The 19,558-nt window shown below is 45.5% G+C and overlaps 1 protein-coding gene across 3 annotated transcripts in view; it reads right to left on the bottom strand.

The window, feature by feature from the left end:
• Positions 1 to 19,558, bottom strand: part of LOC139341998 (AT-rich interactive domain-containing protein 1B-like) — a 167,764-nt gene that overhangs the window by 51,636 nt on the left and 96,570 nt on the right. For all 3 annotated transcript variants that reach the window (XM_070978811.1, XM_070978812.1, XM_070978813.1), the window contains exon 5: positions 19 to 319. In XM_070978811.1, coding sequence (XP_070834912.1) covers positions 19 to 319 — 301 coding nt within the window. The remainder of the gene's footprint in view (positions 1 to 18; positions 320 to 19,558) is intronic.

The following is a 19,558-nucleotide window of genomic DNA, read 5'->3' as shown; positions in this document are numbered from 1 at the left end:
ATAAGATGGCAACCTTACCCGGTCCGGTGGTGTTGGCAGGGGGTCCGCTGGCAGGAGAGATGGGTCCTGATCCCGATCGTGACTGCTGAGATTGAGTGGAGCCTGCGGGCGAGCCCACAGGAGAGGGAGAGGGCCCGCTCCTCTGGCTGGGGAGGTGGGGGGAGGCATGAGGAGAGAAGGGGGACTGTCCCTGGTTACTGCCAGCTGCCTGCTCCCCTTGGCTACTGCTGCTGCTGCTGGAGGAGCCGCCAGCGCTGACGGCTGAGCCCAGACCAGCCTCCGTCCCAGTGGGGAGGTCATCAATCGAGCCGGACAGATCCTGGAACAGAAGAAAGGGCTTACACTTAGTATTTATGAAGCTCACCCAAGCATTTGATGAGAAGTGACAAGCAGTGAGAGGCTAACTTAAACGTGAGCTCAAGCAAAGACATTTTCCTGGTAAATATGATGCTGCGATGAAGCAGTGCTACGGCAAATATTTCAGCCTGGTTGAAATATGACTGAAAGCCCAGATCACGCAATCTATAAAAGCCTCTTGAAAAACACAAAGAAAAGATGCAAAGCAAAGATGCACCATATTTCCAATGCTTTCATAAAGCACAACAGGTTAAGAGGGTCAAAGTTTACTGTGCATGTGCACAGTGTTTAACTTCTCTGTGACCTCCTGTGAACACTGAGTCTCTGCAGTCATGAGGACAGCGGTTAATATGGCAGAGGAGCAAAAACCGTCCCCACAGAAGAAGCCACTACTCTACACTGGCTGCCGTGATGAAAATGAATTGTAATGGGCTTTCATTCAGGCCAAGGGTGAGTTCATATTACAGTTTTCATTCCCTGTGGTGAGCAGAGGATTGTGTGTTTGTATGTGTGTGTGCTTAGTAGGTACTCCCCCTTCTGAACTGATTCAAGGGAATCCCCACCAATACTGCTGACAACACACTAACTGTACAAAAGTGTGGAGCGCAGGAGGAGCTAAGATGACAATGAAAGATAGAGGAGGGACAGTGATAGAGGTAAAGAGAAGATGTGATGTGATGCAATATGATGGCTGCCCCCGAACTACACGTCACACACATTTGGACACACGCACATTCGCAGACTCGAGGCTGTGCCCCAGCTGTAGCTGGAGATGGGGGAAGTCACCTGTAAGTGACCCTGGTTCCTGGCTGGTGCCCGCTTGGGGAGGAAGGGGAAGAGTTGCGGGTGTATGCCAGCTGATCCTACCTGCTATACCGGGCCTGTTGACCCTCCGATCCTGCACCTGGATCCTGTGCAACCATCACTGTCACCACAGAATGATCTGCGTCTGTCTGCCTGTTTGTTTGCACCAAGAGCTTATACGGGGAGAAATTCTCACTTTTTGCATGCTTGTTGTAATGTTAAAACAATGTGATTCCACTGGTGAACATTAGGAAGAACTCATTTCACAGATACATAATAGTACACATCGATCATTTCTTCAGATCTCTGATTAGAAGTGAGGATGCTAGTGAGATGTGGTATATGTGACTGGACAAGTGCAGAATGTCAAACAGTAAAAGCTAAAAATGAAAGCACCCTGAAGGGACCAGAGAGCCTCAAAGATTGAATTCCTTCAGGAAATAGTCTAATTAGAAGATAATAAACATTGGCAAAAAGTTCTAACCATAACAGAAGACAAGACTCACACTGGAAATGCCTGCATGTCTGGAGTGCACTGGCTGTGACTAAAAAAACAGCATTTGTTTTGGATTTATGCAGCGCTGTCATGCAGTCCATTCAGTGTCAACAGTGGCAAACACAATGTTATTTCATACAAAAAGTGCGACAGGCGTCCCCCGTCTCTTCTACCCATGCGTGGCTTAGCCTGTTGGTGTGGCAGTCAGCTCGTGGCTGCTTGTTTTGGTTAATGCGATCTCGGCGGTGACACACAAAGCCTTTGTTTTCCATCATGCTGCTGAGTGCCCACCCGCTCTGCCAGCCTGCCAGTCTCTCGCCTGGCATTATCTACCCTCGCTCCACTGAGCACATGGGGCACGCGCTTTCCTCTCTCTCTCTCTCTCTCTCTCTCTCTCTCTCTCTCTCTCTCTCGCTTTCTCACCCATGGCACCACTCACTGTGTCAGCCAATCAAGGCTCTCAGTATTCTGAGCTGAGTGATGTAATGTGCCGCCTGCGCCAATAGGGTTCCACGTTATTTTCGACTGACTGGCTGCCCCCGGTACACACCATTTGACATAGAGGGGTTATGGTGAGAGCAGGTGTAACCATGGTGATGGCTTTTCCAAAACATCAAGAGCTAACCGGATGTACAGCTAGGTTGTTAACCCACAGGCTAATTGTGTGAATGGATGGGAATAATTGCATTTCACCTAATTGGGTGCTGTTGCCAGCTTTTCCAGTGGCAGTTTAGGGGTGGGAAAATGTGTACCAGTAATTCGTTTAGAGGCTGTTAGGCTCATTTGGATTATACACACACTTGAGCACAGCTGTGTGGCCCAAGACCAAGAAAGTAGCAGCACTATATAACATTAAAGGGTGGGAAAGCTTAACACCCGCAGACTATAAACACGTCAATTGTAAATACCCAGTAAACCCATAATTGTAACTTATGGTTGCTGAAACACTACCATAAAAAAGTCATTTCACAATGCACCCTCAGTGTAATTCATTTATCAACACACACACTCTTCCTCCACATGTCAACTTAATCCTTTTCAAGGGCCACGGAGCACCGCGTTACCTGGCTAACTGTCTGCTGCATAGTCATGTGTAAGGAATCAAAGCCAGCCAGCCAGCTAACCAGCCAGGCAGGCATGCGGTCGGAGGATCCAAACGCCCAACAATCTGGAGGCCCAATCCAAAGTGGCCCAAATCCAATTTGTTTGGCTCGAGGCTGCAAATTGCTCTGTGCATTGAGTCTCCAAATAGCTGTCAACCACTCCCGCTTGGCGTCCTGTATCGCTTAATTCGCTCCTAGAGCATGTAATTGTCATAATAAGAAAAATATTGAGGTGATAATAACCAGTTACTTTGAGATGCCCCCCTTCCTGTCTCAAGGCACACACGCACACACACACACACAATTGCATATACGCACATAATGGGCCGAGACTGCCATCTACACATTTCACACAACATTGGAGAGTCAGTCGCTCGTGACCCTTCACCTCGCTGGTGTTAGCGCCTGCCTGCACTCTCGTGTTCAGTGTGCCTCTGTTTGTGTGTGTATGTGTGACAGGCACAGAGGCTGCCGCGCTGTCACAGGGAGACATGCTTGAGCGCTGATGTGGCCGAGGGGACAGATGAAGGCACATACACACACACACCAACACACACACACCAACATGCACACACACTCCCTGCCCCCAAAACACTCTCCCCACCCCATCCCATCCCTCACTTATACTACTGACCTGCTCTCAATCTCACACACTCACACATACTTGCACAAACACACACACATACACACACAAACACAACCATGAGGCTATAAGGCATCAGTGTGAAGCAGGGAGCTGTCACATCTAGCAGACTGTGGGCCGTTTTCCCTTGACCATGGTGCTGATATTGTCTCCTCTCACCAAACACAGGGAATTAATCAAAGTTGCTATGGTAGAGGGCACCAAGAGTGTGCGTGCGTGTGTGTGTGTGTGTGTGTGTGTGTGTGTGTGTGTGTGTGTGTGTGTGTGTGTGTGTGTGTGTGAAAGTGTTTCTGTCTAGACAGGGAGGAGCCAATGGCTGCAGCTTCCTGTGGGCTACAGGAAAGAAAAGTGACTACAGAAGCTAGCTACTTCTGTCTTTCTGTCTTCCTCTCTCTCTCTCTCTCTCTCACACACACACACAACCAAACCCCCCCCCCCCCCCCCCCCACACACACACACACACACACACTCGCACATCAAGCATCTATCTTTCTGTCTCTGTCTGTCTTCCCCTGTCAGAGGGATAGTATGGCTGAGGGCTCTGCAGCAGATGGCTAGCCAGCTAACCAATGCCTGAAACTGCAACCCAAACATGGCAACTTGAGCATAGTGAGCAGTAACACTCAAAAACAACCTCCCTTATGGCTTGAAACTGCACAGACAGACTTTGCATTAAAGATTTTAGAACTTGAGAGAAATTATTCTCCAAGACATTTGATTGATGGATTTCATTTTTTGATTACTCTTGAAAAAGGGGACAGGTACTGTGAGGATCCAAAGTTTCCCTTTGTTGTCTTGTGTGCCCTCTCCCTCTGTTACCTGTCTGTCTCACCCTTGTCTGTCTAGTGCAGTATTTATCAATTCCGGTCCTCGGGCCCCCCTGCCCTGCATGTTTTAGATGTTTCCTGCTTCAACACACCTGATTCAAATGAGTGGCTCGTTATCAGGCCACTGCAGAGCTTGATGACGAGCCGATCATTTGAATCAGGGGTGGTGGAGGAGGGAAACATCTAACACATGCAGGGCAGCGGGGCCCGAGGACCGGAATTGAGAAACACTGGTCTAGTGTGTCTGTTTCCCTGCAGGGCGTGGCTGACAGGCTGGGTTCAGCCTCCTCCATCTCTGAGCGCAGCTGCACTCAATCATTCAATCAAGACTCACCTGCCGCCGCACCGGCTCTCCACTCAGCCTACATTTACACATAGCAGGTTATTTTGGGTAGCACGGTGGCACAAGTGGTAACACCTCCTCCAGCGCTGCTGCTCGAGGAAAAAGGGGACCTTTTTTGGGAAAACGTTTTCAAAAATATCATCGTGCACACAACATCGTTTTCAAAAATGTTGTCGTTTACATGAACCCGGATAATGACTATGCCAAACCTTTGGGTGCAAGTGTAAACAAGGTCGCTCACATGACGTATACATGAAGTATTTTCAGTCGCATGTTGTGACGTTTCGGAACGTAAAGCGCCGTTTAACTCTGTTTACACGCCAACACATAACTGGCATTTTCAGAGATCTCCACTTTGGCCGGAGTTTTTAAAAATGATCGTTTTCCATGAAAAAAACTCCATTTGTGTGTAAACGAGAGGCCAAACCGCATGAAAACACATGTGCTTTCCCTAAGTGTAAACGTAGCCCCAGTACTCGCCAAATTGTCCGTTACGCTTGCCCTCACCTGTCTCTGTCTGTGTCTTCAGAAAAGACTGGATCTGCTCTCGTCTGGCCTCCTCCTCGTCGAGCCTTCCTCAAGCTTGGAAAATCACTGACTACGAGCTGCTTCAGTTCTCAGTCACAAAGACTATAAACTCTCTCCATCTCATGTCCTCTCTGCTTAAGTGTGGCATTTTAAATCTAACGAGTACCTCTGCCAGAGGAAAACAGAGCTGTAGTTGCTCCATTATGACATTGCTGTGTTTGGATGAGTGCATGGGATATTGCATGAAGTTACATCACCTCATGGGTATCTTTTCACTGTCTTAAAGGGTCAGTTCACCCAGATTATCTATTCCTGCAGAAAGGTTTGATTGTTTTCCTCCTGGTTATAAGATATCTGTATCTCATATTTCTGCCTGAGATGGAGGTGAATGGAGTTTTTTTTTTTTTTTTTTTTTTTTTTTTTCCAGCACTCACAGAGTCGAAAAAAATTACATTTAAAAAATTCAACAGCAGCGTCTTTCAAAACAGTGTCCCGAGTCCTCTGGATTATCACAGAACAACTGTCAACATATTTCTCGGGGACTATTTCTGGACAGTATGTGTTGCTGTTGAATTATTAAAATGTCATTTTTCAACATTGTGGGCACGACAGATGAAATGCCATTCACTTCTACTGCACTGACCCTTTAAAGAAAACAAAAGACTCTGAGGATACATATCAGTGCAACGTCAGACATGTTAATGAGCGATTCCACGCTGCTCAGTTAATTATCTGAAACTTCAACATCCTGCAATCTCACTGCAAAGGGATGCAAAAGGGAGGTTGACTATCTCCCACTCTGATCTCTTCTGTCTTATCCAAGGCCTCAGATCTGCTCTGTCTCTGTAGGAGGTCGGGATTTTTGTTGTTACTCCCCTGGTGCTACCACACCCCCTCTCCCACCTGCCACACTTCCTGTCAGACACCAGACCCCACCTAAGCACAGTAGTTGGCACAGCAACAGGGAGGTCAGGAGTTTGTGAAAATGTACAAAATGCATATGTTGTCTGAGTATATGCAAATATATGGGCAGGATCTATATTAAAGGATGGGTTCGCATTTGAAAGTGTTACAAGTCGCTATGATTGTTGCTTCTCTGTACTCACCATGACAAGATCCCATCTAAATGTTATTTCAATGTAAGCCTGTCAGCCAAATCAGGTGGTTATTTTCCTAAGTTACCTTCTTTTTAGTCCAAAATTTCCCTGTAACACAGCCAGGAAACAACATTGGGGAAACACAAAGAGGGAAGTTGGTCATAAAAAGTTTGAAACTTCTTTAATGTACACAGGCAGGTCAGTATTGTTTTAAGACTTTAATGCTATTTTTCTTTGTGCAGTATTGATGTTTTGCTGATGTGAGTATGTATCCATATAGAACCTGTGCTTTCACGGGTCAAGAGTGAAATCCATTATAATGTTACACATAGCGACGATTGTACTCCACTTCACTGTGGTACAGTATATACAGAAATAACACCTCTGTGGGCTCAGAGGCAAGTTTTAATCTCTGTTTCTCTTCTCTGGGTAAATATGATGATGTAAACTGTAATTAACTCCAACAGCTATCGTTTGTAGGCCTGAGGGACAGGTCTGCTCATGGCAGCACTGCACTCATTTATCGGCTCCGGCCGCTGTGCTTTCTATCTTTATGGTGCACTGGAGACTAAGAGGAAATGCTATTACACAAAGATGTTTTTTTTTATCCTCCCCCAAACCGTCGATTGAGGCAAAATCCAAATGAAATGCCATGCAAATGAATCCAAATGGACTGCTGAATGTGTGTGTATGTGTGAAAAAGGGTTTTAATGCGATGCCCCATGTAGAGTACCAACTGTAATACCCTTCACTAAGTGCTATTAAGTACAGAAAGAAGAAGAGAATTGAGAAGGAGAGAGAGACTCAGTGGAGGGAGATTTAACTCAACACCCACACCATAATTTCTTTTTGATGTCAATCAGCTGGAATGTCTACCAAGGCTGGAATGATGATGATAATTGGTGATGATGATGAGAACTGATAGAAATTATGACAATTTAAGCACGACACTATAAAATGCTGATCATAATGTGCTTGCTAGCACACAGCACTGTATATGCACAGAACTGATTTAATAAGGGCATGTAGGAATGTGCGAACATGCCTTGACGGGGTATGTCTTTGCAAGATAATGTGTGTGTTTGTACGCAAACTGGGATATGTAAATGTACGAGCCAATGTGTGTGCAGATAAGAGTTCTCGAGCAGAGTCTCTGCCACCTCCTGAGGGTCTTTGAGTGAAATCCTCAGTGAAGAGCGGAGGCACAAGGCAGAAAGACTCCAAATACAGGCAAGGGCACTTTTAGCAAACCAAGGGGAGATGTTTGGCACGCCTCAGGCTCGCCAAAAACCCATGTGGGCTTCAGGCTAGCACCCAGCAGGCACTCAAATATGCTAGTATGCCAACCCATGGATGTCTGTGTTGTGCCATGAGCTCGAAGGCTTAATGTTCCCATCTCAAGTGCCTAAAGTTTCCAATTGTCTCTCACTCAGGTCTGCCCGAGACTGTCACACTATCTCCTTGTCCTAGGAACAACTCCGTGATGTAACATAGTGACCCTGCAATAGCAGCAGTGGGGACACATCCAACGGTGTAACACAGCATCACATAGGATATTATGGCATGTTACAATAGACAAGGTTACATTACACAACAACGTCCTCCAAGCAGGTCGGAGTGTATGTTCACGTACAGCTCTGAGGGCCCTTCAGCAGGATGCTGACCACCAGTAGCTTGAAACAAACTAGGTTACACATTATGTCCTCTGAACAAAACAGGTAAAAGGGTTTACAGCAACACTTGAAGACAACGTAAAAACCCTACTGGCAAAGCCTCCTCCCTCCACCTCTCTCCATGAGCTCTGTGTCTTTTACGAGTCTTTAAGGCCTCAATATGCTGAGTCATACAAATAGGGATGTTGGGGTTCACTTTAAGACAGCCTCCGCTCGAAGGCATGAGAGACGGAAAAACATAGATGTAAAGGATGAAACCTGCATGATAGAAGTTGAAACCTTGCCTTATTTTCACACCATAACTATGCTATGGTGAATGGGTATTGGGGCTTGGCAAAACTTTGCTGACCTGCAGCTGAAAACTGCCTGAACACATCCTGTTTACACACTCACGGAGCACTGAAGCTGCTGCTGCTGCTGCTGCTGCTGCTGCTGCTGCTGCTGCTGCTGCTGCTGCTGCTGCTGCTGCTGCTGCTGCTGCTGTGCTAACCTGCTGCCCATGCTACACCTCCTGTGTAGACACGGTGTAAGCATAAAAATGTTGCTGTAGATGCTGTGCAGAGTGCATATAGACATTGTTGGTAGGAAACAACACAACATACTTTGTGCTCCAACTACTTTGTGCATAAAAAACAATTTGAACAGTAGTTCATGATTACAGAAGAAGCATTTTGCGATTTTAAAAACAGTCGGCACGACATGGAAGGCTACACCATTGAAGACAGTCTTTTTGCTCTCGCTCTCTGTTTTTGTTATCTGGAACAAAAGCAGCCTAAGAACAAACTGTTCAGGGCTTCCCAAAGTTGTGCAGAAGAGAGCCACAGCAGCACTGAAAAGCAATTGTGCTTTTCTTTTCAATTCTGCTCTGTACACTTCACAAAGCCCAGGCAATCTCTTGATAATACCGCGGCATCTCGATAAGAGGAAAAGAAAGCTCTCTCTGTTTTTCACCACCAGCACGGAGCAGAAAAAACTCAGAGCGGTCCTGGAGTCAGGTGTGAGGGTCAAACAATCGGGCGGACACCTGTCTCAGGAATCCAATAGATTCACTAAATCTGGTGATAATTCGAACAGTAACTCCACCGCATTAGCAATTATTGCTTGTTGTAAGATAGAGGGCTCACTGAGTGATAACTGGCCTGGCTCTTAAGCCTCTCATAATGTGGTGATGTGGGGCGGGCCACACTGAAAGGGACATTTGAGACCCTATTACCCCTAAGCTGTTAAAGACGCCCAAATCTAGTGCTGCTTGTCTCCAAACTTGAGGGATTAGTGTTGAGTTTCACTGCGATTCGCCCTGATAATGTGCCAAGCTGTAGCAGCTAGGAGTATTTAGCCAGTGGGCCCTATACACTTAATGCCCCCCCCCCCCAATGTTGTCTGCACCAACAACAATAACAGTAAAGTGCCTTAAACAGCCAACATCATCCACTAAGTGGCTAAATAAACATGGAGGTTGGCCCTCTTTGTGCGCCCAGGTATTAACGTGAAAGATGCCACAAACTCTATCTCCACCCGCCCACGAGTGCGACCTTTCACACGGCGAGTTAGGTCATTGGTATTCCGCCTGGAAGTACATATTTAAATTTGCTTTCATTTAAAACGACAGCCTTACAGAGGCAGAGGAGACTGGCTGAGCCTGCTTATTGTCTGAGCTGTTGAAACCTTTTTTTTTCATTAGTCCGCAAAGGTTCTTCACACTTTAGTTTTTAATGCACAAGCCAACCACTCACCGCCTCCCCATACACAACACACACACACACACACACACACACACTCACCCTATTTGTTCTGCACGTATTGGTTCCGCTAATGTTTTTATTTATGGCATTCCAGCATGACATCCTGCCATCCACCCACCCCCCCCCCACCTCTCCACTCACCAAAGGAAGAACTGAAAAAAATGACACATGACATAGAGTGTGCAAGAGTGTGTACATTTGTGTGAATGTGTGTGTGTGAGAGAGAGAGAGAGAGAGAGAGAGAGATGGAAGGAGAAGAGCAAAATAAAGAAATAAATAAAGGGCCCAAATTCCTCATTTCTAATTCAGCTGCTCGTTCAGCTTAACCTCTCTCTCCTCAGCAATTAAAGCGCACGCCACATCCTTCACGCTGCGTACAGCCGAGGCTAAATAATGCAGGGGGCATCCAGCACCCGCATCCTTTATCATCCCAAATGACAGCCATTTGCATATCTCCCCAGTCAATTAGAGCGCGGCGGAATAATCAGCCCATAATTGGGGGAGAGCGTCGGTAATCACCCGCCCTGGCACACCGACAGGGCCATTGGAGGAGCGTGGGGGGGAGAGGTTGTGTGCGGGGTTGGATGTATGCGTGTGTATGTGTGTGTCAGGCAGACAGTCCACCCGACTGCCTCTCCACTTCAAACTAACACGTCCAAACAACCAGTCTAACTTCTCTCTGGTTCTCTCCAACGCTCCCTGTCCTCCTCCTCTCTGCTGCCCCTTCTCCTCACTAATTTGCACATACGGCTCGCTCATTCTATTTCCCTGCAACACATTATTTCTACGTGATATCTTCCATCAAAATGGGTCAGTAACAGACATCTTAATAGCATAAAAGTGATACACGAATGATGGGTTTCATTCCAGGATGCCGTGCATTTTCAAATGTTATCAAATGTTAATTGCTCTCCATTTAAAAAACATGAATAAAGACATCCTCTTCAGTGTTGCTGCTTTTATAAGCCAGATTCAAGGGTTCAAGATCAGTAATGTCAATAATGAATTTGATTTTCATGCCAGCAATTCTGCCCATGGTTTGCTAAAGGTATCAGAGTTTCTGGTGAATGTACAAATTCTTCACATGCAGTCCATTGCTCTAATTCCATCCCAGAACGGTGGACTTCCCATCAACGCACACGTGGAGCAACAAGTTTCTTGCCTGTCTGAAATTCTTTGGAGAGAGCTATTAAATTCATACTACATTCCTTTTTATATAGCAAGAAAGCCCAACGTCAAGAACAGCCAAGAACAACGAGCGAAAGACTGTGGCGAGACACCAGGGGGAAAATCCCCTGCTTGTCCCCTTTAGATGCAGAAAATCAAAGACGTTTCATGGGAAGTTTTCTGGGCAGCTTTGAAGTGCTGTTGCTGCATAGCCTCTGTATTTCCTGCTGAAAGGGGGATGACCATTTTTGTGAAACAACATTTCCTTTAATACACTGTAACCTCCCATTCCTCAGATGCTTTGGTGCTGTCCTCTGAACATGACAAATAAAAGGATGACTTGAGAGAGGAAGAGAGAGCGAGAGAGAGACGGGCTGGCAGTAAATGGTGCCGTGGAGGTGTGTGTATCTATATGTGTGTGCGTATGAGTGTGTGTAAAGGAACATCAGAGAAACCCAGGCAAGGTTAGTTCCCATCTGCAGCTCCATCCTTTTGTGTTTCCCCAGCTGCTTTCTTTTCCCTCTTGCCTTTGTATTTATTCTACCCAATCCAGTTCAATGTTAGCCAGCTCTGCCTCTGTGGTGTTTCAGGCCCACCGTCGCTTTGGAGAGATGAAACGTGTGCCATTCACTTCTCCTTGATAGAAGTGGCGAGAAATGAAGAAAGGAAGTTAGAGCTTGGAAGGAGGGGATGGGGAGGGAGACAAGGACAGCACAGGGGATGATAGTGATGATTTGTTTCGATTTAACCTCCACACAGGACTTCAGTCTATTGCGAGCGAGGGGCAGAGCAGACTAACCTGAAACAAAACAGTGTTTAAACACACACACACAAAAAGCCTCTTTTGAAGGGAAAAGACTACAGAAAACACAACAGTGGCAGCATCCTTAAGCAGCTCTTCCTGTCCGCAGAGGGAGGAAACATTGATTTCCTTTTTACTCCTTTTTTAAGGGGGTGTCTTTCTCTGTTTAATCCCCCATTCCTCTACTCCCGGGGGATCTGTGGCATTTCCTGCCAGCCAGCCAGCCCTGTGCTGCAGAGACTTATGCATCACTGTCAAAATGACTCTGATCAAAAGAAGGGAGTGGGGAAGGGAGGGGAGGTGAGCAGGGAGGGGGAAGTCTGGTTTGAGGGTCTGGTTTGATCGGTGCGATGCAAAACTCCACCACTGGACATGCCGCCTGTCAGCGTGTCCGCCTTGGTAATCCATCTGCCCCCACCGCTGATCAATAATGCGATTGGTGGAATTCATATCATGAGAATTACTGTGCCATAAATGAATGTCTGACTCTGAATCTGTCTTTCAGCTGGAGGATGCATAAACTCAGACGCACCTCTGGAAGCTCCCTCTAACTTTCCCATTTGTTCAAACTTCTGTCAGAATGTATCAGAACTGCGCTGCGACGTCATGTGATTTAGTCAATTTCAATCTGTGTTTGACCAAACTGAAACATCTATTTACATCTATGATTATATAACTCCCCAAAATCACAGAGGTGCTGAGCCATATGAGATGATGATCCCTGCGTTTGGGGAAACTTCTGAACTTATTAACAGTAAAAAATAGGAGAACCTAAGATAATTTTGCTATTTTTACACATGACAAAGAGCTACTTGCTAATTCTGTTCCCCTAATTTCTATGTCTAACTACCATCGCATGAAACTAATAATTATTATCTGGATCCTCTGCACTCTAAAAAGATTTCCACATGCTGCGTAATACACTCACCTCAATCATATACAATAGATACACACATTCAAGCTACTGCCTAAACACTGGTTCAGCTTTGGAAGAACTACCTATATTCAAAAGTGCATGTAAAAGTTGTGATGGTTTGTTTTTATCATGCATCATATCACACCAGTTGCCAGCTTCTAGTAAACTTTCTGCAAAAAAAAAGTTGGCAACGCCTGCAGGACCTGACCCTGACCTCTGACCCTCCAGCTGAGAAGTGTAATGGCAAAAAGAATTTCCCTATCTGGAAATGAATGAATCTTTAAGCTTTAATATTCCATCTTTATCCACTTATTTCTGTTTAAATGGATTTGTGTTTACTTAGACAAACAGACAGACAGACAATTATGGACTCGGCGGGTTGATGGAACAATAAAGAGACAATACAATTCTCGTTTCATTCTAATCAAATCGTACAGGCTGGGTTACACACCGCACGCATTCACACGCTCACATGCTGAAAGAGCCATACGGGGAGGCAGCAGCCCTCTCAGGACAAGCCCCGGCGTCGACGTCGGCCCACATTTCAGAGCATTCAAACAAACTTTTTAGCGGTGAAAACAAATTGGGCTCACCATCAAAGAGACTTTTCAAAAAGCCATTTCTCTATGCCAGTTCAAAAGAACCCTGGTTGGTAAACAGGCATGGAGAATTCACAGCGCAAGATATTGTAGGAGGTACAAACGGCTGGAGCTTCACCACAACAAAGGCAGAGGAGAAGGAGTGGAGGGGTGTAATTCATCACACACTCAACAAAAGCAAGTGTGACTGACTGTCCATGACCAAAGAAACAAAACAAAACAAAACAAAACAAAACAAGAAAAAAAAAAACTTCTCCTTAATTGGAGAAGCTGTTGTTTTTTTTGTTTTTCATTTCAAACCCACTCCGTCTATTGTTTTTTGTTTTTTTTTTTCTCATCCTTCCAATTTCTTGCTGCTCAGTCTGCCTGGATGCCCTTGCCCTCTTCTCCTCCTCCTCCTCCCACGATCTCCCTCTCTCCCCCTCTTTCTTTCTGCCCCCCCATCTCTTCATTAAAACAGTTCACTGCGAGTTATTATGGCCTCCATCTTAAATGAGAAGACAGACGCACTGCAGGAAGAGAGACAGGATGAAGGGAAAAGAGGCTACAGAAAGGAGCAAGAGTCGACAAGAACGGGGAGGTTAGGAGAAGAAAAACCTCCAGGTCCATTATGGCTTTTGAGATTTCTTAACAAACAGACAGGCAGGCAGACGGAGGCCTTGCTCCACACACCATCCTTCCATGCACCTCAGGCAAAATCTCATTTGTCGGGGATTCAGCCGAAGACCAGAGGATAGAGAGACAGAGTGATCGAACGAGAGCGGCGGCGGCAGACTCGAGCCCACCCCTCCGTCGAGCCATCATTAGCTATGCACAAGACAAACTGCTGACACAAAGTCACACAGCGTGCTGAGCAGGGACTTGTGGGTAGGCAGGAGGAATCCATCCCTCCGTCCCTCCACCTGCCTATCGACATCCCTGGCTCTCCCTCGTCCGCCTCCGGTTTTTGCAATTACAATCAAACGGCAGCATCCAGGCCCCCAAAGCACTGACTGACGGCTTGGATTAACCGAGATGTGGAGAAGCCTTGGGATGCTGTGTTTGTGTGTCTGCGTGTGTGTGCCTGTCCATTCATCTACGTGTGTAACTGCATTACTTGGTATGTGCAGCGTGCTTCAGCGTCAGAAATTGATGTGTGCGTTTCTCTGTCCGTGTATCTTCCTGTCTATCAGTTGATTTTGTCTGTATATTTGTAAGTGCACAGTATTAATGTGTGGCCCAGGCGTGTCTATGCACACGTCAGGAGAGGTGTATGTATGGAGTGCTGCATTAGCATGAAAATGAGTGTGAATAACAACGCAATTAGCATTTCAATTAAATCCCACTGCGTGGATCATTTGTTTCTGTTGGCTAGATTTGGGAGCTGTATCATCAACTGACTATTTTGGAGAATGCACATGACTTCAAGGACGGATAGATGTCCACGTGTGATTTCAGCAGCGTCTTCACACTTAATAATTACAGGCAATTAAAGAGCATGCTCGGACACGATTTGCAAAGTAACATATCTCCAAAGACGCTCTTCCACTGCCATTTTGTTGCAAGTGCTGTACAGTAATTTGCAGACAAACCAGATTCTACATTTTAAAGTAATGACAAAGTGAGGCACGGAGACGTGTCATGAAAAGTGACAACACAAGCAAATCAAAAAAAATTTGAGGATACGGAAAGAAATCACAAAGCTGTCAGCAAAAAAGCAGGAACACACACACACATAGACCCTTTGAATTAACTTCACTGCTGCACTGCTGCAATCGAGCGAGTCACGTCAAACATGCAACCGAACAGGAAAACGTCCCTCAGAAGGCAGCGAATAAAGTGCGAGGAACAAAAACACGTCAATCTGCTTTGTCCAAAAGAATTTGAGCTGCTCTGTGTCTTCTGCGGGATCGGTTCTTTAACTCTTCCTTGCGAGGCACCAACGTCATCCATCAGAGATGACAAATGTGACATGACAGCTCTGCTTGGGAAGCCGTGGTGACAACAGACAGAAAACTACTTACAGCACAGTGTGTGACAAGGGGAAGTTTGTCAAGACAAACCAGATATTCAAATCTTCTGATCTTGTTGTGTCCTGTATTGAAAGTCCCCAAAAAGGTCTACAGGCTTAAAGCTAAAGTGGGAGTCTTTCACAAGGCTACGCAGATATATCGCTAAAGCTAGAGCGAGCTAGTCGGAAAAGAATGGCAGTGAAAGCCAAAACTCCCAATGCTAACATGCTAGCTTCACAGCTGTGAGTATGAACAATAGCCATGTTGTTTACATTTATTATGATAATGTTGGATGTTTTCTTACATGTGAATGAGACACGGGCACACACCCCCTGAGCTGACACGCAAAGCACACACCCGCAGCAGTGACCGCCGGGCCAGGAAGCTGATTCAGACTGAAAGTGTCCGCTCGTGTTTATATGATTGCGGCATTTAACGGTGTTGTTTATTCATGCGTTTATTTTACAGGAACTGGTCTTCTCTTCACTCCTCTCCCCAACGCTCTCTCATGGACTCGTCATGCAGCAGTAGGCAGGCAGCGCACGTTCATGTGTTTTGGCTTCGGAGGCCTGAAGGCAGAGGATGGGATTCTTCAAAATCTAGCTCACTCTTGATGTTTTCCCCAACTTCACCAACTCCGAGCTCACAACACTGACATTTAACTGCTTTAGCTGTGTTTGTGTTTTTAGTGCTTAATTTTGGCAAGAATACGCAGATTCCACTAAAGCTTATTTTAATCAAAGAAATGTGACAGACGTGAAATTTCGAATTCTATATTTTCATAATGGATCAAAAACAAAGTGGGAAATTCATACACCAGAACTTTAGGACATCTGAAACAAGTGAGGTTTTTAGAAATGCTAAACTTTTTTTGCTGCAGATCATGCTGCAGAGTTCTGTCTTAGAAAGCCAAAAACCTGTCGTAGCATTTTAATTGGTCAGTAATTCAGCCTGCTGCATGTTTTGTCCAAATGCAACATGATGTGATCTGTGTGATTTTTTTTTTTTTTTTTTTTGTTAAACATTTTGCATCCCCAAGTGAACCAACCCCAGAGTTAAGAACGAAGGAGACAGACTTGTGGGTATGTGACAGCTGAAACATCACATATATTCTAAAGAAGGCATCTTAATATCGTCTATGAATATGCCAAACTCATTCAGATTCACCATTCATATCAGTCATCTATCCAGTTTGCATATTCACACTATGATTTCAGATGGAACTGTCGTCCTGGATGCCCTCTCCCTCCACGGCCTGATGGAAGAGAGACCTGCTAACCAACCAGAACGTCCTCGCGGGGCTCGTGAGCCAATGGCCGCCCGTGCTGTGTGTGTGCGAGGGCGCGTGTGATGTAAGCACGGGGAAAGGAGAGGTGACAGCGGCGCGAGGCTGATCTAATAAAAGGGGAAGATGAAACGCTGTCAGATGCCGTGGTGAGCAGCTCAAACGCCAGCAACGTTTGGTAAAACACACACGCGTCTCCTCCCAGACAGTCTCCTTCACTCACACACTATCTGTGACACACAAACACACACATATGCAGACGCACACATTTCTGTGTGATAGACAGTTTCATAGTGTCGTAGCTGAGGTGTTGGCCTATAAAAAGCAGTGCTGATATGATTTAATGGGCGAGTCTTATTATAAGACTGTCGCTGGGCCAGTGTAATCTGGCTAGCGCTCCAGGGCACAACGCTGAGACACATGCACTACAATACTCCACAGCAGATAATATTGCTATGTGCTACATTGCTATTATAAGATCCATTTGCCACACTGATACGCCATGTATAAGGCTGTCAGTTGGGAAGGAGTGATTTATGACTGTGAGGCATGAGAATAAAGACAGATTATTTTTATTCATGTGTCTTTAGAGGCCAACTTCATTTCTTTTTTGTTTGTTCTGCACTTATTTTTATACAGAATCAAAGGGAGATCGTCTGCCGTGCAAAACACACACAACACCATATGGGCTTTGTGGTATTTATATAAGCCCTGTAGAGTCTGGACCACCCACTCAAAAACGGCACAATGTCACTTTGACACTGATTCTGAATCTGCACTTAATAGAACAAGATCCCTCTGTTAGCTGTCGTCCAATTTTGTCTGGGACTAAATTGCTATTAATTATAAATAGCGCAGCAGCTGTCTTAAAATATATGACATATCTACTAGCGTATTAGACACTGAGGTGATATTGCCTCTCCTGTCACTTTTAATATTGGTACCCTGGCTCCAATCATGGCCTAATAATGGCTTCTCATTATGAGGTGTATGCATATGTGCATGTGTGTGTGTGTGTGACCACTTAAAAGGCACCGACGACACCTTGTAAAAAGTTAATTTCATTTCAGACATTTATGGAACAGGGCTGTAAATTTAAGCACTCAAGGTGTGCCATGAGGCTATCAGCTCTGATAATTGAGATATTGAATAATTAGATGCGAGCAATTCATTATGTGCATGAATGCAAAGCAGGTGTGAAAAGACGTCAGAACTTTATCTGAAAACAGCAAAGAGAAGAAGTGTGTGTTTTCACCCGAGCTGCTGCGGTGGAGCGAGGAGAGCTTTCAGCGGTCGAGAACAGGGCTTTTGTTCCCTGGGTGCAATCGCGGAGTTGGACAGGAGATGGCGCTGTGCTTGCTGTGAGCACAGACGAACATGTGATCAAACTAAACAACAGAAGAGGGGTGTGTTCAGGATCAGCAAACATTTCATAATGTGATTCACACTGCTGACACGGACAGTTACTAGGACACATTACATGAAGCAAAGTCTCTCTAACATCCCTCTAATATCCTCATATGGACGTGTGTGTGTGTGTGTGTGTGTGTGTGTGTGTGTGTGTGTGTGTGTGTGGGTATTTTATCTTCCATAAAACCACTATAATATTCTCAGGGAGACTTGCTGTTGTCAATTTTGTATAGAATGCATCCAAAATTTTGCACAGGGATATTTTTTGACAGGGGATTATATGACGCTTGTAGAAAATCACTTAACATGATGTGTTTTCAATTCAACCATTTTATGTAAACACGAGCGCGCACATCACAAAAAGAAAGGCATCCTCACACAACGCGAGTGCACGGTCATTAAAAGACAAGAGGAAATCTCTTTTTCTTCGGAGTCACGTCAAACATGCAACCCCCCCCCCCCCCCCCCACTCTCTCATGGCCTCTGTCTTAATTTCACAGGGGAATCATTTGACAGATATTGCCCTTGAAGAGGCAGCCTGTGCCTCGCCACTGAGAGCAATGGGGGGTTGAGGGTTGTGGGGGTGGGAAGAGGAGAATGGCAGGGGGGCGGGTGGAGGAGAGGAAACGAAAGAGAGTGAGAGTGATGGGGAGAATGAAAGAGGGGGAGAGGAGAAGGGGAGTGGATGGTAAAAAGTTATTAAGTGGATGTGAAAATGCAGCGCAGCCAAAAAGGTTAAGTCTGGAATAGGAAATTAAAACTTGCATCGCTTTTGGCTTTAAATAGATTTGGTTTCATTACGGGCGCCAAGGCCAGTTAAGAGTCAAATCCCTCTGGAGGGAGGGAGAAAGAGGGGAGGAAGGGAGAGGAGGAAGAGAGATGGTGGCATGGGAAGGGAGGCAGGCAAAAGAATAGGGAACAATAGCAGAGGGGAAGGAGGCAGACTATCATGCAGTTCACATTCATTTTCAATTTCCGCCTGTTTTTCCCCAAACCCCCTTCCACAGTCAAGCGAATACCAATTCTACATACCATTACTGATTTAATACTAAGACTTTAACTGGAATCCAAGGCCGCCGCGAAGCATGAATACAAAGAACCCGCCCAGCGCTGACTAACAGGTGTGTGAAAACCTCTAAACCCATTTCTCTCAATCCTTCTGTTTTTATTTGCATTTTAGGATTCTTTGGTGTCAATTTTCTGAGCCTGTAACATACGAAACCTGCTATTTTAGCAGTTTGCTTTGGTCAACAGAAAGAATTAGGAAGCATGAGCAGCTACGGCCCTGGACTCCGTACTGTAACGATGAAATATACATGGAAGACGAGCATTTTCACAGTCTTACACTTCAAGGCTTGGCTTTAGCAGTGTGGTGAGAGGGTACTTTTCCTATAGTACAGTGCACACATGCACACACACAATGATGTTTCCATCTCTTTTGGGGACATTACATTAACTTAAATACATGTGCTGAAGACTTACCCTAGCTACAACCACGACTTGTCTAAACCTAACCCTAACCCAAACTTAACTTAAGTCCTCACCCTAAAAACTTGCATTTTGTCCCTTTAAGAAAGGCAAGTCCTCACAATATGGCTGTGTAAACACATTGTCACACACACACACCTGCACAGGTTACGCAGACTGACCCTCTCACAGCTCTGGTTATTGCCTCTGTGGTCTCCCAGGGAAGGACAGAATAGAGAGGAGCTAGATAGACTGCAATGAAAATGTGAAAAAGGAGGACGAAACAGTGCACGGAGGGAGGATGGAGG

The sequence above is a fragment of the Chaetodon trifascialis genome, chromosome 14, assembly GCF_039877785.1.
Source record: "Chaetodon trifascialis isolate fChaTrf1 chromosome 14, fChaTrf1.hap1, whole genome shotgun sequence".
Lineage (NCBI taxonomy): Eukaryota > Metazoa > Chordata > Actinopteri > Chaetodontiformes > Chaetodontidae > Chaetodon > Chaetodon trifascialis.
This window is presented reverse-complemented; position numbering and strand designations above follow the sequence as displayed.